This window comes from Periplaneta americana, chromosome 12 (genome assembly GCF_040183065.1).
Source record: "Periplaneta americana isolate PAMFEO1 chromosome 12, P.americana_PAMFEO1_priV1, whole genome shotgun sequence".
NCBI classification, from domain to species: Eukaryota; Metazoa; Arthropoda; class Insecta; order Blattodea; family Blattidae; genus Periplaneta; species Periplaneta americana.
Genome location: NC_091128.1, coordinates 86,831,253 through 86,858,572, shown reverse-complemented (window position 1 = coordinate 86,858,572; position 27,320 = coordinate 86,831,253). Strand labels below are relative to the sequence as shown.

Here is a 27,320-nt window from a genome sequence, read left to right as displayed (position 1 = left end):
TCATTTTGCAAGAAAAAAAAAATATATAAACTTGTGTTATTTTAGTTTCTCAATGAAGCCTAACTGAATTACTAGTATGTAGTATGCTGTTATTTAAATTTTGAAATGAATTTTGTGGTTCACGGTTTGAATATCAACTGCAAGTAAAATGAATACTGCCAACAGTTACTAAGAAGAATAAAATACTGGTTGTTCAAAAATGAAGCTGCAAGTAGCCTGAATCATGAAATCTACTTTGTGTTATTTTTCCTATGCCTGCCAACCTTAGCACTCTGAAGTCCTTCCAATATATTATTAATCACAAGTGAACTATGAGAGCCCTGAAATACACAGTTTAGAGGATTTAAAAATTTAAGAAGTGAATGGTAACATCTTCCTAGTTATCAATACAAGGTTGGCAGTTATACTAACACCTATTTAAATTATACGCACATTACTATATTATCTGTTAAAAAGGATGTATTGGTGAAGGTAATACTATAAACCATAAATGGTAGTGGAACCGTGAAGGCAAACATTTGACAATTACATTTATTGATTAAAAAAAAATAGCGGACAAATTCGTGATACAGAAACTGTGTATAGGTAAATCTGATACAAGTAGTAATTTAAACAAAATTATATTCTGAGGTCACGAGGAATAAAATATACATTTAAGTCAGTACACAAAACTGTAAGCCTAATCTATAAATACAGGAAAAAGGTATACTGAGCTTACATACTATACTATAGTGATATTCATTTAATTTCCTATGATGAAATATTTCACAAAAACTTCTACACATCTCTTCAGTGACAATGTTAAGAGGTATTTTATGAAATGAAACCTCTCTGGATTTTCTTCAATTTGATCATAAATTCAAGCATAAACAGCTATCATCTTTAACTCCCCCATAATGTATCATTCCATCCTCAGCAACTAGACAGTAGGAATGTGTTATTTGGGGTGAAGTCACGTTCACTACAGTTCACCTCTGAAGAACTACTTTCTCTGCAGTCAAGTCACTTCCAGTACCAACTCAAGCTACCCAAAATGGACTTTTCTTCTTCTTCTTCGTAGATGGGTTATATCCCATAACATGCATAGTTAATGACAGATACAAAGATGACTGTAAACACTTCACAATATTTTCCCAAGAGACCTTCAACCCACTTAATAACGCCTTCTCTTGGTTGGGTAATCGTCGGCACCTCTGCGATCAGCTTGACCCCATCGACCACGGGGGTTTCCACCCATTGAGCCCCGGGGCCCACCACTATTAGGACCCCCTAGATCTTCCCTCATGTCGCCACGCCCGCCAGCTTCGTAACGCCCTGCACTACGGTCGTAAGCATCCAAGAACGACTTTGGATCCTAACATAACCAATGTCCAAGCACAATGCGTACAGTTCGTAATTGCAAGAGTGGCGAGTCCAGCAGCATCACATTATCACATAGAAAGAAATGGGAAAAAAACTTGTTAGAAGTTTCCATTGGCATAGACAATCGTAAAAGGTAGGCTTATGTTCGAACTACAGACATCTATTATCTGTAGCTAAAACACAAGCCCAAAATTCTCCAACAGACAAGGACCAACAAATATCCAAACAGCCGAATGTCACACGCAATATGAACACCCAAATACTAACACCACTTCCCCAGCATATATAGCTTAATGAGATATCGAAGTGCAAGAGAAATTCATTTGCATTGGCAGATCAATTTAACTCTCAACTGTGATTGTACCATCAATACACAATGAAAAGAATCCCAAATTATGTATATATAATGAATCCTTTTAATTGCCTGTGCACATTCACATATTTATGAAAGCCGTGTATAAAACTATCAGCTTTGTACAAGATTCAATCTCTACGAAAACTTTCACAAACTGCAAATATGCAAATGACAAGCTAGAAACAACCCAATCATTGTTGAAACTAGAAGTGTGTTTCTTAGAAATTTCAAGAAGGCTTTTTGTAACAGGTAAAAAAATATTGCATTTCAATTTTCAACCACAATAAAAGTTAAACAAAAACAGCAAGTCTCTCTCCTAGCTTGTCATCAATCTACAAATTTAATCCCAGTGTACATTCTTTGCCAATCTCAGGAATGTTTGTACTTGACCAATAATATTTAGTCAAGCACGACAATTCGTCGGCACCAAATATACTTCCAGCATCTTTAATTATTACAAGTACCAATATGACCTGAGGTAACCCCAAATATAACTGCACAATGAAGACTTATTTCAACAATATACGAAATGGGTCTCTGAACACAAATCCATATTTCTTGGTTATAATAGATTGGTTAAGTTCTCTCGAGTTATGTATTATTTGTTGCAATAACATACACAATCAGAAAACATACAGCATCTCTTGCCTTTTTTTTTCCTGTCGAGGGCAGATACAAGCATTAATGAAAAGTGTGCTTTAAAAAAGGCGTGTAGAATTTCATTTTGCTGCGAAGCTGACGAAGTCTGAATACAATACAACTTTCAGACACTAAATACAATACAACTTTCAGACACTAAATAATTACCAACTTAAAAACTTATTTCACTGAAGTTCTGCTATTATCAAAGTTCACACTTGTAAATATATGAGTATTATATAAAGAAATAATTATTACTTGCAAAAGCACGAGCTTTCTGTCGTGTATATTTTACAAATCATTAGCCAATTATGTTTATGGTTACTATTAAGAGAAAAACAGATTCATACAGAATTTAATAACGGTAGTATTAGCTAAGAAATCTAATTTCGAACTCAAATGTTTAACACAGAACTGTTTGAAAATGCTACTTACAGTAATTGTTAACTACTAATCAAAAATAAATTTAAATTTTACATCTTGATGGAAATGTAGTCCCTCTCAACTAGTTGTTCGCTTCCATTCACAATGAATTCCTGCAGACCTTCAGAGTCCTGTTACATATTTTGAAGGATAAAATTGATAACAAGGTATAGAATACCATCTGATAACTTTATATACCAGACTTAATCCATGAAGATACAACTTCTGTACAAATCAGGAGGCAATGTGTAATTGGGAGTCTTCTGTATACCACCTTGTTCTGGTCTGTTAGAAGTACAGTGATTAAGGAAATTATATTGGCACAAGCGAAGTATTTCAGATCAGTTTGAGTACAAAAAAGTCCTTATCAAAAAATTTGGCCTATTTCGTAGTTTAGCAGTTTTTGTAGTTCCCAGGCATACATAATTGTAAACATGATATTGCAGCTGTTCTGCCTCAAATGTAAAGTGATGAAAGCATTACTGCAAAGTGAGGGTACTGGCCCATTGGACTGTATTAATCCCAGGATTTAGATGTAGTATTTAAATGTGTGGGGCCAGAGGCATTCTAGTGAACAATTTATAAAACCGACTATAAACATTAATTTACACAACACACTACATAAGCAAACGTATCATTCATAAGCATTGAGAATTATTTCTTGCTCTGTGAAATAAAATGAAAAAATTTCAACTTATAATAATAAAAAATAATAATAATGCAAATGCTTGTTCTGATATTTTGGGCAATAGGCCTACTGGTAATAAAGGATTTTACTAATGCTTGAAAAAATAAATGGGGAACCTTTTCCATGAAGTACCGTATTTCATTGCATAATCGCCACACTCTTATTATAGGTAAACTGATCAGGACTTCCAAAATTTCACCATATAATTGTCGCATGGATATTTCTGTGTACTACGATCAAGAATTATTAAAAAATAAAGTGCCACCACTACAACACAAAGTATCGATGTTCAAGGTCGAATGTGTGAGATGTTAGCACCAAGTCAATAGCCATAAATGTCTCCAGCCCTTAATTCAGTACAATTTATTGTTGGTTAAGAATGGTGGTTGTTTACAAGTGTTCAAATACTCTTTTTTGGGCCTAGACCAATCATCTTTCAGCGGACTGGTCCAGTAGTCAGATAATATAATTGTTCATGTACAGTTACATGTAATTCAACAATACTGTGAATATTTTTAGTTAAAGAGTTTTTAATTCAATAACACCACAGTAATTTTCATTCTTTAAAATATTATTCACGTTACAGTTCCTGTGTCATACACATACCAGCTCCCCCTTCCTCTTCTGCTATGAATCACACAACTTGGACATGAACGCTATCACTGAAAACTGATGCGACTAATTGTTACCATTTTAATTTATTCTTCACGTAATGGCTGCAATGTAATTTTAACGGTAAAAAATGTAATAAAAATGAGACGATAATGTGATCAAATACAGTATATCGATCAAATACAGTATATCAACGGCAATAAAATTTAAATGAAATTACATAACTGGTAACGTAACAGGTACAATTCCTGTAATATGCTGATGCCATACATTAATTAAAGAATGAAAATGAAAGTTCCGTTAAAAAAATCGAAATTCTGATCTGTTTTGATAATATAGTGAGCCTTTCAAAACGATTCCAACTATTTTCTATTTACTTATTATGGCAATGTTGTCGTTACATTTTGAAGACCAAAATATATAGTCATTATTAAATCTACGAAACAGGCATGTGTGTTTGTTTGAAAACAATTTATACAGTGCGATTATTCATTTGTGATTCATCTTTCACTGCTCTATTATTGGGTGTAAATGTGTCACCAGCTGGCAAGGTCAAGCTATGGTCATTCAAATACTCTGTATTTAATCAATTCTACACCAAGTGAATAAACTAAGAGTTTAATGATTTTAGTGCTTCTATCTTTGTAAAATAAGTAATGCTTTTTTACATTGTGAAAAATTCTGCAGTCCCTAGGCCAAGAGTCTTTGTGACAATGACGTCAAAATGCGATCAATAAAATATTCTTTACGTGTTTCTGTACGATACAATTGTTAAAACTGAGACAGTTGACAGGACAATTAAGACTGTTTTGAGGCGAATTTTCCGACGCTAATATTTGGAATACAAACTGTTTGAAGGCTTGTGAAAAATTTGAGAGTCGGGAATATTACTTGAAAAGATGCGAAACGTGAAATGCCTGGTATTAACAGTGCAGAAACTAAATAAGATAGGTGAATGATGAGAACACACACCAACAAAATGACTATCGTTTTTCCAAAAAGGGACTGGGGTATTTCAATTGTTAACACAAATTCCTCAAAAATGCTTGAATTCAAATATACAAAACCACCTTAATACACCAGCTTATTCGAGATAAAAGGCATTCGATTAAATTTTGTGATCAGTTAAAGAGTGTGTGTGTACTAAAAATAATTTTCAACATCTGCTGTAAGTTAATTTTTCTTAAACAGAACTTTAGATAATACGCATTAAGTTAATCTTATAACCAAATACGCATTAAGTTAATCTTATGACCAGTCTCGCCAAACAGTTTGACAACAAACAGCAGTGTAGGTGTGTGCAGTCAGCAAACTAGTGTGAAAACTGGCACACAAACAGATAATCTCACTGTAGATGTGACTCGTCTATAGGAGCAGGTTATATGCCGATAACCAATTACTGATGTTTGAAAATGATCACAACTTAACATAGAATACTGGTGCAGAAAAAACTATTCTATTTTCAAAATGGGTAACATAAGCAGGCACCCCAGCAAGAATTGCTCATGTATTTAAAACACAAATCATGCAAAACGGTAACCGTCAATTAAAAAAATGTAACACTTCGTCTAGTGACTAGTGAATAACACTATATTGAATACAACATACTCAATCTCGTTCAAAATAATTTAATGTCATACTATATAAAATGAGGAAATTAACGTATATGATACAGAAGGAAGGTGATATCACAGATGAATTCATCCCAGTAATTATTTTTAGACCTCCAATGCCCAATACACTATTTAAATATCCTACAATCTTCAAAATGAGACTAATTTTCTTCATTCGCGCTGTTTACAGTCAGAATCACTTCTAATGCGATCAAATGGTAATGCTTTAGTGGCTCAAGGGCTTCTATAGAATTCAGTAGTTGTCTAATGTTTAACAAATAACAGTCCACTATAAAATCAGTAGGGTACAAGAGAAGACTTCTGTAAGCATAACCCCCAGCCCCACCAAAAAACCAATTGTATATCTGGTGTAAGTATAAATCTCATTCTTCACCATTTTTCCTTGAAGTTTTTTCTGTACACCCATTTGTCAATCTCTAGATTTCCACAATCAATGGTATGTTATTTCTCTCAATTTTAGAAGCGCTGGTTATGTTCAATCATCTAGTCCAATTACAGGCACAAGATAATTCTCTCCAACCAATGTATCAATCAGTAAAAGCATAAATCTCCCCCCAAATGAATCAAAAGTGTAATATCGAAGTTCTTAGCTCTTGCTCTTCCGAAATTAATTTCCATTATAAATTATATTTACATGTACTCAGAATTACAAAAGTCATATAACATGTGACATTCCCAAGTTTGGTATTTCATGGTCCACAACAATCAATTTGTTATACATTCACTAGAACTGCAAATTTCATTGAAAGAGCTATCAATGTTCACTAAAAAAAAAAAACAACCAATGTGAGAGCAAGAAACTGAATGAACATTGTTAAACAAGATGTCTCTTTCATTGAATATTTGTAAATTTCCTAGAATATGCAAAACCAGCCTTAAATAAAGCTTCTGCCCACCGAAGAACATATCTTTTGCGGTGTGTGCTGGGGGTAACATCTGTGAGTGAATCTGAATTTCCACATTTGTTCTAATAATATCATAAGAACAATCTTAATGCTTCCAATGAAGGCAATGTTATCTGAGTTATGCAACCAATGCTATCGAAGAGCCAACATCAACCATGATAAAGACATATATATATAGTCCCTCCCCCCAAAGATCACATGCACTTCAATGTCCTAAAATTAAGAAAATAAGCGGAGACACATTTCGGTTATTTATTAACTCCACTGAAGAATTAAGAATACTCAACAGTAGGAGAAATTGACAATAGATAAGTATTTTGGTTTCAATTTTACTAATCCAACTATATTGTTTCTAATACTCGTGACTTACAGGACTATGACAAAAAATAAAATTCCTTCTAGTATTAACGTCTAAAATGTAGCCAAATAACGAAAACATCACACCAGAAATGTGTAGACCTACTTATTTATACTGCCAAAAGATGTCCACATTAGTTCAACCACAATTATAGAATGAGTACAACTGTATTAAGTGATAAAGTCAAAGGATAAACCACTTAAAAGAACTAAATTGTAAAGCACAATAAGATCGTATTTGCTTTTGTGACAGAAAACGTTATCAGTATATTTCTCAAATGACATCAGTAACAAACTCTGTTCAGAGTGATTGTGACAAAATCCAATCTGGCTAACAATATGCCAAGTATATAGACCAACAAATTTATCACTGATCTACTATGTATGGACAACAAATTTGCTAGCCAGCTATTTCTGAAGTATGAGTAGTAGTCCACTCTAAAAATAGTGCTCATGGTGGACCCCCTACTCCCACCACAATATCAAGTCCTCTCAAAAAACACTGGAGAAAATGGATTCCATTCTCCCACCACAATCATCCTTGTAACACTTGTACTACACAAATGGCGGCATTGGCATTTCACACTGGGATTCTCTTCCGAAATTTGTTGATCCAAGTGGAAATCATAGTGGTTAAATTATAACGCATTTAATTATTTACACTATTGAATCACAACTAATGACGTCAAATGCAAAGTTTTGTTGCACCCATAAGATCCGTCTCTCACATTCAAGTACTACCGAATTTATAGTAAAAATTGTAAACACTTTCTGTCCATTTCAAGTGCGAGTTCTGCTCCGAAACTGTACAAATCTCTGTTAGGGAAACTATGTCACTACATGCACCTCAAATTTGCAATTAGTCTGTGACCTGTTCAGTTTTCCAATACCAGAAAAGTTAAGGACGACTCATGCTTATTTGGTGTTGACTGACTTTCGTTTACATTTATTATATAATGCCTTTAAGATATGGAAACACGACTGGAAAGTAAATAGTAAACCAAATACATAAATAGTTTCAAATGTATATAGTTTTATGGAGGTCTATGCCAATATCTTCATAAAAACACATCAGTTATTAGTGTGAAGTATGGTTGTTGAAACGAGGGTGTCATAATATGTGGTAATGTGTTGCAAAATGAGCTGAACTCTCACGGAAAATAGTGCTAGGATATAAAAAAAAATAAACTGACAGAACTATTGTGTGCTGTAGTAGCTTTTAACACAGCTGAATGGGATGGCTACACATTTTTCCACAATAAAATGTTTACATTAATACTATGCTCAGATGAATAGCACAATCAGGTTCAAACTCCTTGCATGTTGACACAGTGCAAGTAGTACTCGCAACTGCCAAGAGGCAGTGGCAACAACACGAGGACTTGTTACTCTTGCACATATATCAGACCGATTAGTTTTGAAAAACAATATCTAATATATGTACTATTATATGCAATTTCAAATATTAGTCAAAATCTGATCCTAGTTGCTATGCTTACTTTTGTGCACAACATAACCAAGCAAAATATGCTTGTAACTCATTTAGTCACGATGACCAAAATATATTGCAATTAGTGCCAAATACTATAAAGGATTATATGACCACTTATAAACTGTGCCTTAATAAGACTTATGCAGTCCTAGCAACATTGGCAAGACTAACAGATTTACAATCTATCACCTATTTAATCCCAGTCATTCTACTAACTTTGCATTGATGAATATTTTCAACAAACCTTAATGATATTGGAACAATATTTCATTTTTGGTGCCCGATCATGCAGTATCCCCACAATCTGTCAAGACAGATTGTTGTACCCACCATATTGATGAGGTTAACTCTTTATAAGAAAACTACAACACCAATTTGTGTGCGTTTGCATGAAGAGTTATCAGTTAAAACGCCGATCTGTGTACATTTTTATGATGTCACTTATCAGCAAAGCCACTGACCAGCTTTCGAACTAATACTTTTTTATGTCAATGGTGTGAGGGGGGGAAAAAAGGGAAATACGGCACAAAAGTTTATCTTTGTAACACAGTACAGAGTTAATGCATCTTTTTGTCACCACTACTATCGATATTAAATTTTAACAAAATTGCTCAACTATAGGTACTGTATTCAAATCTATAAACTTCAAATGAAGGAAAATTGAGTAAAGTAAAAAACTACACAAACCAAAGATATACTTATGTTCATTAAGATACTCTCAGATCTTGCACAAAGTCATGAGAAAATTACTTACAACACAGTAATAATGGTTGTATGGCTCCTCGAAGCTAGCAAAAAGTGAATGGCTCATTCAGTCTCATTTATTTTAACTGGTTGCATAATCTGCACAGAATCTCACCCTCCAGCACAAACCCAACAAATCACATAATGCAGATATTTCATGTTGACAATATAATAACAGTCACCCCCACAAAAATAGAATCAGAAACACAAATGCCCACTCTTCATGTCAAGTTAAATCTATTTCTAAAGTGAATGGGAGCAGATGACTGAAGCAATATTCAGTTCAAATGGATATTTAACATGTCATTAAGTGTTAAAAGAAACAAAACAGGTCACCCATTTTTTTTAACAGAATGAAGCATGTAATTGCACACAAGGTTTGAAAAAGCTATGCGAATTAAATGTATGTTTGGTCTTTCATTCCATATTATGACTGCACGTGGAATGGCATGAAATAAGTCAAGTAGGAAGAGTCATTCCAGATGAATGGAATGAGAAATCTTTTCAATTATGACTACGAACTACGCTCCCAGTACAGGGAGACACATTGGACACCATTACAAAATCCATTACTCAATTCAATGCCAGTGGACGTGTAATTAATTACAAATTGATGCTCTGTCACCTACTCCCTTAGTAGTATCATTTTCACATTTAAAAATATAGCATAATCACTTCATGTAAACCCATGCTCGTAAAACTAACAAGGATACCAAAAATTAATTCTCGGTACTATACTTCATACTAACAATATGCGCGAGAGAAGTTTCTCCCTGATCTTAGGAACTGGAAAGTAAATATTAAGCAATATCTAATAGATGACTAATATTTCTCTGGGAAAGAGTAGATATAACTCAAGTCAAAAATTTCCTAGGGAAAATTACAAACTAATAGCAAGAAGAATGTTACAAATGCACAACAAAGTTCGTGTACAAAAAAAAAAAATTTCGTTTAAAACTATATACACAAAAAAAAGGCTGCAGCAATTCAAGCATTCCTTTAGTCAGGAAGCTGGAGAAAAATTCACGATTACCCACTATTTCCTCAACTAACTTATTTCTTAATAATTTTTAAGTTCTGATGTATATTCAAGAGAAAGGGGGGACTTGGGCACTAAGTAAAATGTTGAAGTGAACACACGAACACAGAAAATAAATCTGGAAATAAAATTAGTATTGAGAAGAAAAATATTTAGTACATTACCGGTGGAATGGCTCCTGGTCCAGCACCTACGATAAAAGAACACTTCGTTAATCATGGAATTCTGCAATTCAAACAATCTCTAGTGAACAGATGTGAGCTCAGAAAGTAAAGCCGAGATGTTCATATCACAAGACTTCATACGGTAATTCCATAATAATTTATCATCATTGCAGTAGAGTATTGAAAAGTTGAAATACTTAAGAATTAATACTAACCTCCAACTGCATCATAATCTCGAATAACTGGGTCAGCACCAGGAGAATCGTACCCAGCTGGAGTCTGTCTCAACGCTTGTTCCTGTTGATCCAACAAGCTGCTTAATTGATGTGCCTTCAATAAAAGAAAGCTCACATTTAACAAGATCCAAAAGGTTCATATCTGAATGACCCATGAAGCTCTTCAAAAAATGAATCTATCTATCTTCGTAGTGTATCCAGCTTTTTGCTGATAACACATGTTCCACTATGTTTCACTATGAATTTCTTCTTCTTACAAATGATGGGTACAAAAAATGAACACATTTGAAATTATGGTAGGTGTTAAATATTTCAATTGCCTTTAGAGTCACTTTACATTCGAATAAGAAACATTTTAAATCACCATCCAGAAAGGCATTTGACTTTAGCAATATTTTAACACACTAATCAGACGAGAACCATAACCTCAATCTTCTTTATAATATAATTTGAAACTGTTATGAATATACTGATCCAAGAACAAGTTGAAGTTACTAGAATCAGTGAATTATTTTAGTCTTATAATAACCATCTTCAATACACTATTTTAATTTTATACTTACTTTCCTTAGTTAAGATTTAAACTACAAACAGAAATTAACTCCATGCATAAGCATGCGATTTTGTTAGGTGGGAAAAAGATTAAACTACAAACTACTCAGGTATTCTCTGGAAAAACAACTTAATAAATGTTACATCGTTTTTCCATTTCCAGCATATATTGAATCCTTAATAACACATCTCCCGCCTGACGAAATATAATTTCCCTCCAACAAACACAGCGTCCTTTGGAGCATTTGAATGTCATTCTGTGCAATGATATTATATTAGATCTAAAATGTTTGATGCTCTTATCTCAAATTCAAAATTTTTATAGAAATAAATATTATGTTCTATTTAACGACGCTCGCAACTGCGAGGTTATATCAGAGTCGCCGGATGTGCCGGAATTTTGTCCTGCAGGAGTTCTTTTACATGCCAGTAAATCTACCGACATGAGCCTGTCACATTTAAGCACACTTAAATGCCATCGACCTGGCCCAGGATCGAACCCGCAACCTTGGGCATAGAAGGCCAGCATTATACAAACTCGCCAACCAGGTCGACATTTTTATAGACAAGTCCTTGCCTTGGTCTAGAGAATGCCTCAAGAACACTTTTCCAAGAATGCTTCTGAATATAAAGATTCTAAATTTTTGACTCCACAGATTCATATTCAGTACTGATTCTTCTGGTTCGCTTTAGGCACCAAATACCCAAGCCATATGAATTGCAATGGAGTAAACAAGGTACTGCACATGTATGCAATTAGAAATTAATTTAGAAAACTTAACATTCCCATATAATGTATTGTCCAAATCTTGCTTCCAAAACAAGTGTCTTTCTTGATTGCATACCAACAAAGATAGTCACAGAATGAAGTTGTATTCGAATATTGTGAAAAACAATCTGACGTACAAATACAGTCCTCTTGCTACTTTTTTAGTAGGCTATAGTAATATTTCATACTTTTAATACTAATATTGAAGTAAAGGTAATTTATCTGTTGACTACATACTATACTATCTGACCATCGTATAACAAGAAATACAAAATAATTTCACCTAGTTTACATTTCCATATTAAATGTAAGAGTGAGGTTAATTGCTGGCTGAATGAGAAATGAAAACTTCTTTTAGGACGATTGTACTTTATTAATAACAACTTCAACACATTTCACTGTAATCATTAAATTTAAAAAGGCTTATTTCAATTCATAAAACGAAAGTGCTTGAGTTAGCATTCTGTTAAGGGAAGATGGTTGCTATGGTGTATGGAAAAATATATATAGATAGATAGAGAGAGAAGGGTACAAACAGATTTCTCTAGGTTTGGTTCTAATGATGGTGACTTTTTGAAATGTCTTCTGTTGAATAAAGGAACATTTGGCTATCAAATGAACCTAGAATGGTTATCTACTGCATTGAAAGCTGGAAATTATTTTTAAGATATTTTTTAGATTCATTCCACTGGTACATTTTTTTCAGAAACTATTCACTGGGTTATAATATTTTCAAGACATGTTACTACATGTACAATAGGCTTAATGATACAACGATGCAAATTCTATGTAAACGTTTACCCAGACAATCATGACCTGTAAGGAGTCTGAACATGGCCACAGCAGATTTAAATGGTAGTTCAGGAAATTAAATCAGGTCTTTCTAGTAAATTTTTTGTAGTATTTAATATTTGACATAATTCTTTTTAATAACTTGTTTCATTGATATGAAAATTTATAGTTTTGTTTTCGTTCAATTTTAGTGCCTTTCTTATTTATAATATCGACTCTCTCATTACTGCATATACTACAATGTGCGGAAATCCATTGAAGAACTATGACTGCATTTAAAATTTGGATTTGTGTAATCATTGAATTGATTTATTTTGTTTTTTTTTCTCCATTTTGGTTGATTTGTTGATACTATTGATTGCATTGTGGCTCTAGAGTCACTTAATATGACCATATTCTTGCAATGAGGAATCCAAAGAAATAAATTTTGAAGGAATGTATAAATAATAGCTTCAATTCTCAGTCAAAATTTGTGGTACTTTTCCCCACATCCTTATAGAAGGAAAAGAATTCACAAGTACCACCTACTCCAGCTCTGTCCTCAGAATTGATGAGAGCTGTGTGTGTGTGTCCAATTACTTAATGAATATGTCATATGTAGTTTCCAATGTTACAATTTTTGTCTCTTGAGAAATATTTTTCTTGTTAAAGGTTTTGCACAAGTATAGGTTGTATTGTATATATACATGATCAATCAGGTTATTAATAGGTAGAAAAGTCATTCCTTGAGTTTCTTTCAATATTTTTATTTGTTCCATTTTTGAGAATCTGGAAGACATTAAATTTTAATAAGTCAAATGTGGCTTAATAATATAACTGGTGTAATTTTAACTGCACCTGTTATCATATGTGAAGCTAAATTTTGAGTGCGTTCAAGTAATTATTTGTATTAAATGATTAAAATTTCACCACAATATTTCAAAACTAGTTTTATGTACAAATAAGTCTTATTCAATGTTGTTTTGCAGCTTTCCCATTTAGTACCTGATAATCTTTTTAGTATTTCAAATTTATTTAATGCTTGGTCATTTACATGCTTTATGATTTTTCCAGATTAGTTTTGTATCAAAATATATTCCCAAGTATTTTGTATATTCTGTTCTTTGTAAATTAATGTCTTCATAACAAGTTAATTTTAACTGGAGTTGTCTTTATGAAAATAATTGGAAATTAGTTTTTGCTGTATTTACAGTCATTAAATTATTTGTACCACCATTTACTTGTCTGTGAAGTTGTCTCCAATTTTTTTATTGACCTTTTTTTTTGTGAACTCCAAATGATCAAATCACCAGCAAAAAGAGGCTTTTACTTCATATTTTGCTAAATGTTTTGGAAGATCACTGATATAAATGCTAAACAATGTTGTACTAAGAACCCCCCCTTGAAACAAACCTAGATGGATCTGTTTATATCTGGAGGTTGCTGCTCCATACTAGTAGCACAGTAACTTTGTGTTATAAATTTGGTAATCCAATGTAGCATATTTCCATTAATTCTCATTTGTTGAAGCTTTCTGAGTAAATTGTATCTCCAGACACTATCATATGCTGATATTAAATCTATAAATACTGCAAGTGTATCTTCTTTGTTATTAGAGGACTTTTTAACATCTTGGCTTAATATGACTTGTTTATTAGTAGAATGCTTTTATTTTTCTGAAACCCGCTTGTGATGGTGATAATAGATTATTAGACTAGACTGCATTCCGGAAGGCGGTCAGCTGCTATATGTGCTGTAGTATTTCTGGTATGTGACATCACAAGCTGTACAGTAGAATCAATCAGTCTAATAAGTACATCCCAAGTTCGTTTGTTCACGTGAACGTTTCAATACATTGAATAAGTAAAACTAACATTCACTGTGTGTGTAAGATAAATAAATGAAAGGAGAGACAAGTATTGCACAGGGAGGCACGGAAAATAGTGTTTAAGGTGTATGATTATTTTAGAAACGTTGACGAGCAGAACGCTGCCGGCTATCTTGATGCTGGCTGCAACAGTGCCAACACGCAAGAAACAACTGCAGAAACATGTGATATGGGATTGAGAACCTTGCAAAGAATATTGTTAGTGAAGGAAAGAGGGTTTGTTTGGTGTCATGCTTACAGTAATCAACAGCTAAGGTCATTATTGTCTTTTGATAATATAAATTCTCTCCTGCACTATTTGTATTGCACGTGCGTGTGAAGTATGTTGTGGCAATGTTGTATGCTGCCTTGTTCTCTATGTCTCGACACAAACTCTAGCGGACTACAGCCTTCTGAATTGCAGTCAACTCTAGTTTATAAAAAACAATTTAAATTTAATCTTGTTGAAATCATGCTTTCCATGACTTTAGACAAATGACTAGTTAATGATGTTGGTCTAATTATTAATATCAGATGCAGTTTTGCCTGGTTTTAGTATAGGAATAATAGCTTTCTTCCAATTTACTGGGACAGAAGTTTTCCAAACATAGTTAAAAGTTTATTCAAACCAAAGGTTTTTTTTTTTTCATATGCCATTACAGCCATCTTCCCTTAAATAATGAACTCACGGTTTCATCTACATTATATGTGCTAAAACAAACACTGCTCTCACAGGAATGCAAACATTTCCTCTGCAAGTAATGATGGGGAATAGATAAAAATAAGAATTAAAATACTCGAAAGTGAAAATATTTATAACAGGTTAAAAAAACACCTTACTGAGTGAATCTCATGCACTATAAGAATAATCACTTTTACCAAAACATTGTCAGACATGAACAATTTAAATTTCAATAATGTTCAATATGGTCAACAGAGAAATTGGTATAATATGTTGTGTAAATGTGAGTTACGTTATACACAACTACAGGAAATCGGACGATCAATAGTAACAAATGTGTAATCGCATGCCAGACACTTACTTGCATGAAAAGTGTGTTTTCCTGCTGACGACGACGCATTTCCTCTTCCTGATGGTGCATTCTCAACTGCATCTCCTCCTGCTGCCGACGCATCCGTTCTTCATCAGCCAGGCGCTGTTCTTCTGCCTGTCGTTCTTTCATTTCCCACTCTCTCTTCTGACGTTCACGATCCAGCTCACGTTGACGGAGTTCTGCATAGAGAAAATAATATACTGTATGAATCACAGATCCTTGTCAGTAACATTTATATACAAATTTCAATAAATGATTCTGACTTACGTTCACGAAGAATCTCTGTTTCATGTTCATAGCGTGCATATTCCATCTGAGCTTCCAATTTCTCTTCTTCCATCTTCATTTCACGAGCCAATGCCTCTTCCTTTTGCTTATATAATTCATGAAGTTGCTTCCAGCGTGTTCCATACTCATATTCAAAACTTCCTGGTGATGCAAAACGTGGACCAATCTGAAAGTAAAATTATGTGCTTGCAATTAGAATTATGAAGTATCCTATAATCTTTTAATTGAGATCATCATTAAAATAACTGAAGAATACGCAAGCTCATTTTGATACAATAAAATATAATTACCTCGCGTGCCTTGTAATACTCTGGATTCTTCTTAGGCAAGTTCTTTTCAGCATAACCATCAACATCATCAAGCTGCTCAAATGGTTCCAAGACCACTGGTCGCAGTGAACTAAGGGAAGAGAATTTTTTAGCTTTAGATCACATTATTTACTACACTGCTAAAGAAGTTTTGCACAACCTCGATTTTTTAAATCACAGTGAAGCTTATGATCCAAGGGGGATCAAGAGATGGAAAAAAAACCTTGTGAAACTGAAATAAAGATTTATTATTAAGGTAAAACAAAACATTGATAAACACAAGGCATTATTCGGTAAAGTGTATCTGTCTGTAAAACTCTGAAATTAAAATATCTACTCCTGGCTAGTTTCAGTTTCCTGTTACTCTATCCCATGCATTACAACATGCCCGGACCCTTCATGGCATGCTGTCCAGAAGGTCATTCAGGGTTTGGGATGAATTCCTATGTCGTCGAAATGCCCTCTTCAGTTGGTCCCAAGCATGTTATTCATGTCTGGAGACATCGTAGGTCATTCCATCCACTTGATTCCTGCTCTCGAAGGAAGGTATTTACAAGGCGAGAGCAGTGTGCACACAATATCTTGAAAAACAAAATTGTCTCAAAATTCTTGCCTGTATGGTTCAGCAATGGACTGGAGGATCCTATCCTGATACTGCACAACGTCAAATTGCCCTGGATGGCGATAAGCAGCATCTAAGCGTCCATACAGAATACCAACCCAAAACATCACTGATCCACAGTAAGCATGGAACAGACTACCCAAGAAATGTGGCTCTAACCGGCTCTCTTCACACTCTTCTCTGATGAGTATAAGGCATCAGACAAATTCTGCATTCATTGCTGAAGAAAATTCACGCCACTGTACCAGATTCCAACACAAGCATTCCCCAGCCTATCTGTTTCTGGTGCTGTGGTGCAGAGAAGTCACCACTGCTGCTTGCAAAGGTCTCCTGGAGTGTAAGTTTTACATATGAAGACAGTTTCTAACTGTTCGGGTTGTCAGTCCTTCCAGTTGTCCACAGTAAGACATGGCGTAGCTGTGTTTCATTGTTCATTGTTACTATTATCTTTTATTTAACGAAGCTCACAACTGTCGAGGTTATATCTGCATCGCCAGAACTTAGTTCCACAGGAGTTCTTTTACATGCCAGTAAATCTACTGATATGAGACTTCCACATGTTTGCATTGTCTTCTCGATTTCTACAAGCTGTTATTTGCAGGTAGCAGTCTTCAGCTGGTGGTCCTCATGGGTGAACACTTCAAGGCAAGTCTTCAACATTTTGTGTCATACGATAGCAGTTCTATGTCCTAACATCACTATGACTTCTGATCTTGCGACCGATTCCCCTAATACTGAAGTTTTGCTGACAAAGGAAGACTATCTTCTGTCTGCCAAGGGTCAGAACAGACTCTTGTACTAATCTACATATTGCTAAACTCAAAATCTGATTAAAATCACGTTTTCAATGAGGAAACAACTGTGTCCATTAATGAACCCTGTTGTTCAAGTGCCCAATAATGTGTGCAATATTGAAACTATTGAATAACAGATACTCATTTGTTTCGAGATAACACCTTGTATTTATATTTTAAAATAATCGCTTATCTATAGCAGTTATAAAAAAAATTGTAGTGCAAAACTTTTTCGAGCAGTGTATTATTCGTTAACATACATGGGTCATTCAATAATTAGCGGCAACATTAGAATTAACAACAAAGAAAATATTTTTGGAAGTCACAATGTTGCAGTGCTCAGAAGTAATCTCCAACATGAAGAACCCGCCTCCACACCTCAGGGAGACGACTGATGCTATCCACAGCATCTTGTACTAATCTTCAAACAGATTGCTCTATAGCTGCTACAATTGCCTGTCTGGTTCTAAAGTGAACTCCTCCAAGTGGTAATTCCATTTTCGGAAAAAATGGTCAAAATCACACAGACTCGTATCTGGACAGTATGGAGGATGCTCCAGAACTTCCCAGTTCCATCGGCGAAGTAAATTAACTGCAGCAAACACCATCATGTAGCACAATAGGGATGAGAATTCAGGATACTACATGGTCACTGTACCACTGGTTGTAAATGGTATTCCAGAAAGTAACTGTATTATTGCACAATTCACACGATTTCCAACAGGAACTGAATGAGTGAAAAGGATTCCATCAAAATCATAACCAACAACGATGTTCTTCCAGCAACGTTCTTACAGCATTCACTTGGCGATTACGATCTGCCAGGTGAAAGTTTTTGATGAACATCTTCCCTCCCACTGCGAAATGCATGCACCCACCTAGCCACAGTACAATATGGTGAAGTCTCTCTACCACAAGCTTCCAGTAATGCTGTATGGCATTATTGAGCATTCTTGTATCTTACAGTCTGAATTTTAATGAAGCATCTTTGTTCCTATTTGCTAAACACATGAGAGCACTACAGATAACAGTCTACAAATTGAAGGATTCAGAGCCATAGTGGGCCAAGCACCATTTATTAAAAACGGAGAAATCAAGGATTAAAGTTAAGTGAATACCATAGTTTAATGAAGATTGATATATCATTCAGCTTTAATGTGTCTACATTATATTACTTGCAATCTACAGTGGACTATAGTGGACTTTATGTTGTCAGCAAACAGCTGGATACATTAAGAAGATTGACTGATATTACTTGCTATATGTTTCCATTGAATTATGGAAATAACTTCATTTTATCCCCTGTTTTCTGCAGTTTTAGTAAATGGCGCTTGGCCGACTACGGTTCTGAACCCTTCAATTAAACTCACTACAAATTAATGTCTTATAAATGAGAGCGTCTTTAAACTCACAGGTAACACATATCAGATGCTCTTCTTTCTCAACATTATCAGCTTGCATCATTTACCATTGATAGCGTCACATACAAACATTGTTGCCGCTAATTATTGAATGACCCATGTAGGCCTATATAATATGCAACACATGTCAGATATGAACAGCGGCAATCCTATGCTCAACATCACTTAACATTGATGAAAGTAACCAAGAGTTGAATTAACAATGGTACAAATCAATAATCCATCGAAAAATACATTAAATTGGTAGAGCATGTACACTACAACCATTGTGCTCAACTATAACTGTAGTGGCTACTTCGGAATAACAGCATAAAGTGATTTTGTTGAAGCAAGGGTAACAATGAGAAGTGAAGACGAAAACAATGTTCAGAAATTATCTGCCCAGTGGCTGTATGAAATACAGACCTTTAAGAGAATCTATTATGTAACCTGGTGTTCTTTTTGAGAAGCTGTCAACTAAATGAGCCTGACTGCTCATTTCCTAAAATGTTACATTCAAGAACGAAACCATACAAAACACCTAAATATTTAGACATTCAACAATATGGACTTACGCAGTCAGGAAGAAGCATCCCTCATTACACCTCCTCAAAGCCATCTGTGCTCCTGGTTTCCTAGCAAACTCGATAATGCCCTCTCCCATGGATTTTCCACGTTCATCCACAATTATAACAGCTCGCTCAATCTGAAATAAGAATGAAAATTAAATGTAAAATGTAATTCTTTAGTTCAAAGGCCACCATTCTGACCTGCTCTATAACTGGGCAATAACAGGCCTCAATATTATATTAATGCTATTACATGGGAATTACAGATGCATTTTACATTACATTATAGACAATGTAAAAATGGTTGCTAACGTACTTCACCAAATACAGAGAAAGCCTTCTCCAGAAGTTCATTGCTGACCCATGGAGTCAAGTTCTTCACCTTCACTGCAGCACTGTGGGGAGCAAAACGAACCTTCAGTGCTCTGCCTTTTCGCATTTGCCCATCCAATTCCCTCTTGGCTTTTTCTGCATTAGCTCTGTAATCCTGAAAATAATAAAGCTTTCTAAGAGAGATGCACAGAAAAGATTTCACCCAAAACTATTCTACATTAATATGGACTATCTACTGGTGCATGAGAAGAGCTGAAAGCTGATTTCTAAGGAACCAACATTAAAATTATACATCTGTAATATATCTGAATTACAAAATACATTAACGGCATTGATAAACATATGGAATGAAAACCGAAAACTCCTACCCATTTTCCCAAGACAGGGTTCTCACTTGTAATTTTCATTATATCCAACACAATGATATTTGCTCAAGACCACTTGGTCCATTCCAAGAATTATTAACCTGAATCATTACTGCCAATCCTTATATATCATAGCAGCTCTTCATCACGCAACAACTTATTTTAGAAGAAGTCAGACTAAATGTGAATTCTAAAACAATACAGTGCCTACCAAAAGTTTAAGACCACTAGCTATTTCATGTAACAGATTCCTGGTCTTATGTTTTTGTTACAAATGTTTCCTGAAATTTTATTTAAATAACAGCATCTTAGACATCTATTTATATAAACAGTATTGGGATAAGACATGTAGTTTGTGAAGGTATGGTATTTTAAATAAAAACGGGTTAATTAAAAAATGCATCAATTTCAATTACAGACGCATCTGTGGACACTAAAAGAATTGTGTTATATCAGTACTGATTTTCCCGTATTGTAGAAGGTGAAGGAATGAATGTTTTGGCACAAGGAAAAACAACCCCAAAAATTTGCTCATTTTACAATTTTTTTTATACCTTTGCAAAATACAACAAAATTGAGCTAAAAGTGAGGTCTTCAGATACTAATATCTTCCAAAGCAATTCAGTTACGTTCACCAGATGTTTCACTTAAGAGACAGCATGTAAAACGTACTTTTAATCAATCAATCAATCAATCAATCTTCTTAATGTATCCAGCTGTTTGCTGACAACATAAAGCCCACTGTAGTCTATTCAGTTGTGTTAAACTAAAAGAACTCCAAAGGGAAATAACATTTCAATGGATACCTAGTCATTGTGGTATACCTGGAAACGAGAAAGTCGAAACAGGCAACATATTTGCAACCAAGACCTCTTCAAGTGATCTCTATCCAGTGCTTTTGCTTCAGTAAAGTCTCATTTTACAGTCTGTACAAAACGTACTTTTAAGAGCAAAATATTTTGACTTGTAACCAGTTTCCTTAACACTGTGTAAGGAGTAGGTTGCTTTCAATACAAAGCTAAATGACAAGAGAAAGAGGCTTTGAAATGGCAGATAACTGGTATGCACAGATGTCGTAAAATCTCACAGAGAAATTATTGTAGCTTTGAAACTTGTATGATTGACATAATTAAACAATTTCAAGAGCAAGGTGAAGTGATTGATAAACCACGCAGTGGTCATCCCACCAGGGTAACTTCCTTACATGAGGACTGGGTCATCGCTCAAGTGATGAACGAAGAACTGAAAAACATCCCTTCCAGCAATAATGAGGGAATTTGAAGATTCTACCAATACAAAGTGCAAAAAAATGAAATGTCAGAAATTGGTCCAATGTATGAGGAAATGTGTTAAAATGTGCTTAAAACATAAGGGTGGACATACTGACTATTAAAGTTTACATGTTCAGCTTGTGAAATAAAGAAAAATACATTCTGTCTAGCACGTGATTTTCATTTTGTTTACTTCAGTGACATGTTTTAATTAGAAGTGTAAAATATTAGCTAAAATATCAATGACCTTAATGAAAACTTCAGGAACATTAAATAAGTATAATTTTTGTATTAAAGTGATCATTGTGAAAATTGTTACAATTAATTTGTTCTCAAAAATATATCACGTCACAAGGCAGTCATAAAGTTTTGGTAGGCACGGTCATATCATGTTAACAAGATTACGTTAATGAAGCAACACATGCATAGTTCACTGTCAATCACAAGCTCAGATATTTTCAGCCGCAAATTTTAATCACCAACTTCAGACGGTAATTCCCAAGATTTTCCTCACAGCTTGCTCTCAAGAGTGTACATAATGTTACTATGCCACATTAACAACTCACCAATCTAATGAAAGCGAAGTTCTTTTCCTTATTGACAAAAAGTTCTGCTGTTTCGCCATAAGGTTGGAAGAGCTGCTTTATTTCTTCATCTGTTACATCATTAGTCAGATTGCCAATGTACAAGCGGCAACGTCCTGTGAACTTCTTTTCACGAATGTCTTGTGGTGGAAGGTCATGAGTAGGAGCTGACAAACCTGCCAACCTTTCATTCAAACGATCCTGTAAATAAAAATAAAATTATCATTATCTATCAGTAATTCCACTAGTTAGAGAAGTTTAGCAACACCACAAGGTAACAAATCATATACACAACTATTATTTTACTTAAAAAAAAATGGAAACTGGCGAAATGAGTGAATATTTGTGGCAAAGCTGAAATTAAAAAGTTCTAATCATTGCTCACACTGCACAATGACAGTTACATAACAGGGCTATAGAAAACACAATTCTCCAGTTAACCTAGAGTTAGCTATTAGGTAGCTAGTATGTAGTACATTGTCTACCTATAGCACACATGTTCAACAGTTTGCAACAAGACACTAATTTAATAAAAAAACTAATATTTTTCATGTGTATACTATGCATACTGTACAGTATGCAAGTTCCATATTAATGTTTCCTTCTTACTAGTAAAACCAGAATTCAGAAATGGGGAGGGAAGGGGGGGAATCTTCAAATTTCTAAACTTATAAGTGAAGAAAAACATTTTTTGCAAAATCCAAAATCTTTAAGAAACGAAATTACTGTAACCATGAGAGAGAGTTACAGATAGAGAGAATTGTTAAGATTTAAAATAGCTTACAATTTTCAGTGTATTTTGACTACCAAGAGAGTAGTCAGTCCATTACAAATACCAATTCATCACTTGTGCTTTATTTTACAAACTCAATTTTCTCTGAATCTGCATAAAAATCAGACTTCCCGCTAAGCCCACAGTTTAACTGACATTGTTTTGTGTATGTTGTGTTATGTTTCACTAGTGATTGAATATCATCAGAAAATTTTCCAAATGAAACAAGTCACAGTTCCAATTGGTTCAGTTCAGCAGAATTCTACTACCAATACTAGAAATTTATAAATCTTTGTAGCATATGAAGTATCTACACATTGTAATTAATGTCACATGATCACAGTAGATTATTTCTAAAATATTTTATCGTGGATTAAACCAGAAATTGTATTATCAAACGTATTACAAAAACATTTATGTACTACAAATTACATAATATATGTCCACTGTTGTGGAACTACTATCTGAAGGAGGTTCATAGTATTGCTAATTCTCCTCTAATGCTGATTTTAATATGTACAAATACAAAACATACTTTGAGTAAGATATCACTTTTTGGTGGGAGTAGGAATGCAGCATAAATGTGAGCAAAGAGAGCTTGATACAATCAAAGTGTAATTAAAATCCTGTTTACACACAAGATAAATACTCTTTCTTAGTACTGTAGTATGATAAGACAGATGAAAGTAGACATTTTCACCTCATGATTATACTACATTCTTAGACATCCCGACTTATCTCAACCGATTCTGAAAAAACAACAAACACCTCACAGCAATAAGGACAATGGAGCTGCCATCATGAAGTGAAACACATTTTTATGTCTGTTTAAACAAGTGTGATTTATTATTTTATTATAACACATTTTTAATAAACACCTCATTTAGCGACATTTAGCAATGGTGTAGGCTAAATTAAAAAAAAAGTACATTCTGCTTACATAAGACTGTCGATGAGAGAAATTCTCAGGTAGCCGATTATCATTGGTGATTGTAAATTCCTGTTCTGCTTACATTAAGAGACTATGAGAGAAATTCACAGGTAGCCAAAATCACTGTTAACCAATAAAGCTATCATTTAATGTGATAAAAGCACTTTATGGACCAAGCACTGGAATTCCAAGGAAAGAGGGATTGTTCTATGACCTACATTAAAGAGACAGACCTTGAGAGGAACTGAGTAGCTGGTAATCATTAGTGTGACCAATACAGTTTTCATTTACTGTAACAGAAGCCAAGAACTCGAATTCTAAGAAAAAAATAGGATGGATTGAGGGGTAAGTCAAACTCTTTCTTCTGTCATACCAAAAACCATTTACAAACAATAGCAGACTAAGTTTTGTACCGTAATGTAATGGAGATATTCAGTGTTCAAACAGATGTTACATATATAATTCAACAATGCGCAAAGAAAAGTTTAAGTGTGGAAGATGAATTTAATGTTATAAAAAATATGGAATGGTAAAAAGGAAGCTGACGTGTGCCATGAGGTTTGTTTGGTCAAGGAAGAACTGGGAGTGATTTACAAATTCAGTATTTTGCAAAATTAAATAAGAAAAAACTGCTGATTTCTTGAACCCAAGTTCTTAGTCGTGAGCACTAAATGCATTTTAATTACTGTACATTACAGTACTTTACTTCGTATTTCACAAATTTCTACAATCCAGTACAGTACCGGTATTTTTATTTTTCGAAATAATAAAAAAACAAGAATGTATACAGTATTTTAGAAAAAAGTTGTACTATAGGCCTATATAAAATTACAAATTAAATTATAGTAGTATACCAAATATAATCTTGCACAGGATAGGGACTGATGGTGAATTTATGTGAGGGCAGCAATGAACCTGCGCGTTCCTTAAAAGCCATTTGTAAATAAATGTAAGTATACCAAATATGTAATATTGTGAATGTATTTCTTCTTTGAATTATTAAAGAGGTGTATTCCAAACTGGCCTAAGTCTAAATTACAAGTTATGACAAAAATTACAAAAACTATAAAATAAATTTGACGCCCTTGGAGCCGTTTGAAAAAACACGCAGACAACTGCGTCAAGACTTCAAGATTCTTGTTAAATAAACTTTGTTATAAATAGGATTGAAAAGGATGAATTAAAACGTAATAAAGCAAGTTAAAAACCTTAAGAAAAGGATTTAGGACACTTTGGATGCTACCTCTTCAATTTTATTTAATGAAATTATCTTTTATAGACAAACTAACTTATTGCAATTTCTCTAGTCCCTTCAATGATTCTATAACTTTCTGACCAAGCGAGTTGGCCGAGACAGTAGACTTGATCTCGCATTCGGGAGGTCCCGGGTTCAAACCCTGCGGCCGACTAATTGTGGTTTCCCTCAGTCATGAAGGAAAATACCACATTGGAAATTTACATGCCATTATCATCGATGTCTCAATCACCAATATAATAAACATTAATCAAAATCTTTAATCAGCTGCACAAACACAAGCCATCTACAAAACACAAGTCTATAACCAAAATCAACTATGTATAAAGAAGAGAGTTGGTTTTTCGAACAGCATTTAATAGTTCAGTTGAAATCAACAAAATTAGAATAAATTGTTTCATGACCTAATATTTATGAAGCACACATTTTTATTTCACGTAAGTGCAGTGTAGTGACTCAATGCTTACATATCCGTAGACAGGAAGTTAAAAAATGCAAGACTTATTTAACTATCATTACTGCTATTGTTGAAATTGTGTTTGTATGAATAATTTGGCACTGTGATAAGGTATCTTTTCAAGGGTACTTGTATATTTAGTTCCCTTCTTTGCCAAACAATCTGCAATCTTACTGCCCATAATACCAGAATGGGCAGGGACCCATATGAGATATTGGTTTTTATTTTGTTTTGCCAGTATGTGTATGGATGATTGAATTTATGCGATTTTGGAATTTGTAGGAATATTGATTGAAGCTATGGCTTGAATTGCATGAATTGAGTCGCTAAATACAAAAGCAATTTTGAACATATTAATTTGACTATTACACTCTTACTATGTCATACTATTTTTGACCAATAAAACGGTACGAAAGGACGTATTTCAACCAATCATGGCTGCTTATCGCACAATTTTATCGCGTCCCTAGCATTTGTTTAATTTTATCGCGTCCCTAGCATTTGTTTCTTTGTTTGCCAACATTTGAAACTGCGCTGGGCTGGACGTCAAAAAAAATATATATAAAATTACAAATCACTCCAGTCAATGCACAGCAGTTTCAAATATGACTCGCATTGGCATTCAAGAACAAGAATTAATAAAAATCACTGATCATACCTATGCATCTTCTGAAATCCGATTTACAAATAAATGAAGAGCACCATTCGGAAATCCTGAATAAGTTGAATACACCATGTAGGCCTAAATCAACGAGTTCCACTTCTATTACGCACACGTCCAATATAACATCAATTGAACCACCAACCACATTCAAATTTGAAAATTGTACATTCAATAATTATTCCTTTTAAAATTATTCATTCGGAAATCCTGAATAAGTTGAATACACCATGTAGGCCTAAATCAACGAGTTCACTTCTATTACGCACACGTCCAATATAATATCAATTGAACCACCAACCACATTCAAATTTGAAAATTGTACATTCAATAATTATTCCTTTTAAAATTATTCATGTTTATTTTTTATGTCATCGTCGTTAATTAAAACTTTTCCAACACTTGTGTATATTAGTTAGGTTATGTTATAGCTTCTGCTATATGATATTATGGATAGTCACGTATCAGAGATTGTTTAATATTAAGATTTATTGAAAATCATCTGTCAAGTGACGTTGATTATTGGGATTCGGATAATTGAAGTGGAATGTTGCATTTTAATAAAAATGAAACTGAATCAACAATGTCTTCTTGACTAGTAACAGTCCACAGAGTTCAATGATGATTCCATAGTTGGCACAACTGATACCGGTAACAAGAAAACATAATCATAAAACACTACTGCCATCTAGCGTAATGTTGAGATGGTACAATAATAATAATAATAATAATAATAATAATACTTATTTGTCAGAAACCAGTGTACAAGGCCTGGATATGACATCGTCAGGTTCGATAGTTGATACATTTGAAGACAGTTGTATTTTCATAAACCAATTAATATTTTATTGTATTGGAGTACTTTGTTACTTCTAATCTTTATATACTTTCTTCTAATCGTGTAATAGTCAATTAAATCCCACTCGAGTTTTGATTTTCTCTAGATAAATCAAAACTTCTAGCGAGATTACTGTTGATAAATAACTTAAGCTATTGCCCTGTTGATTGCTGCAATTTCTCCAAAGTGAGTGTGACTCCCTGTAGAC

The 27,320-nt window shown here is 34.0% G+C and overlaps 1 protein-coding gene across 7 annotated transcripts in view; it reads right to left on the bottom strand.

Moving 5' to 3' along the window:
• LOC138710655 (hrp65 protein-like) overlaps window positions 1-27,320 on the bottom strand; it is a 124,311-nt gene that overhangs the window by 63,374 nt on the left and 33,617 nt on the right. For 2 of the 7 annotated variants that reach the window (XM_069841695.1, XM_069841697.1), the window contains 9 exons: window positions 22,181-22,399; window positions 19,962-20,132; window positions 19,652-19,782; window positions 16,243-16,351; window positions 15,932-16,118; window positions 15,653-15,843; window positions 10,630-10,744; window positions 10,415-10,440; window positions 514-1,354 (listed from right to left, as the gene is read on the bottom strand). In XM_069841695.1, the coding sequence (XP_069697796.1) occupies window positions 1,154-1,354; window positions 10,415-10,440; window positions 10,630-10,744; window positions 15,653-15,843; window positions 15,932-16,118; window positions 16,243-16,351; window positions 19,652-19,782; window positions 19,962-20,132; window positions 22,181-22,399 (1,350 nt within the window). In that variant the 3' untranslated portion in view covers window positions 514-1,153. Of the gene's footprint in view, window positions 1-513; window positions 1,355-10,414; window positions 10,441-10,629; window positions 10,745-15,652; window positions 15,844-15,931; window positions 16,119-16,242; window positions 16,352-19,651; window positions 19,783-19,961; window positions 20,133-22,180; window positions 22,400-27,320 lie in introns of those variants that run through there. The other 5 variants (XR_011335285.1, XM_069841698.1, XR_011335286.1 and 2 more) reach the window with 3 other exon arrangements.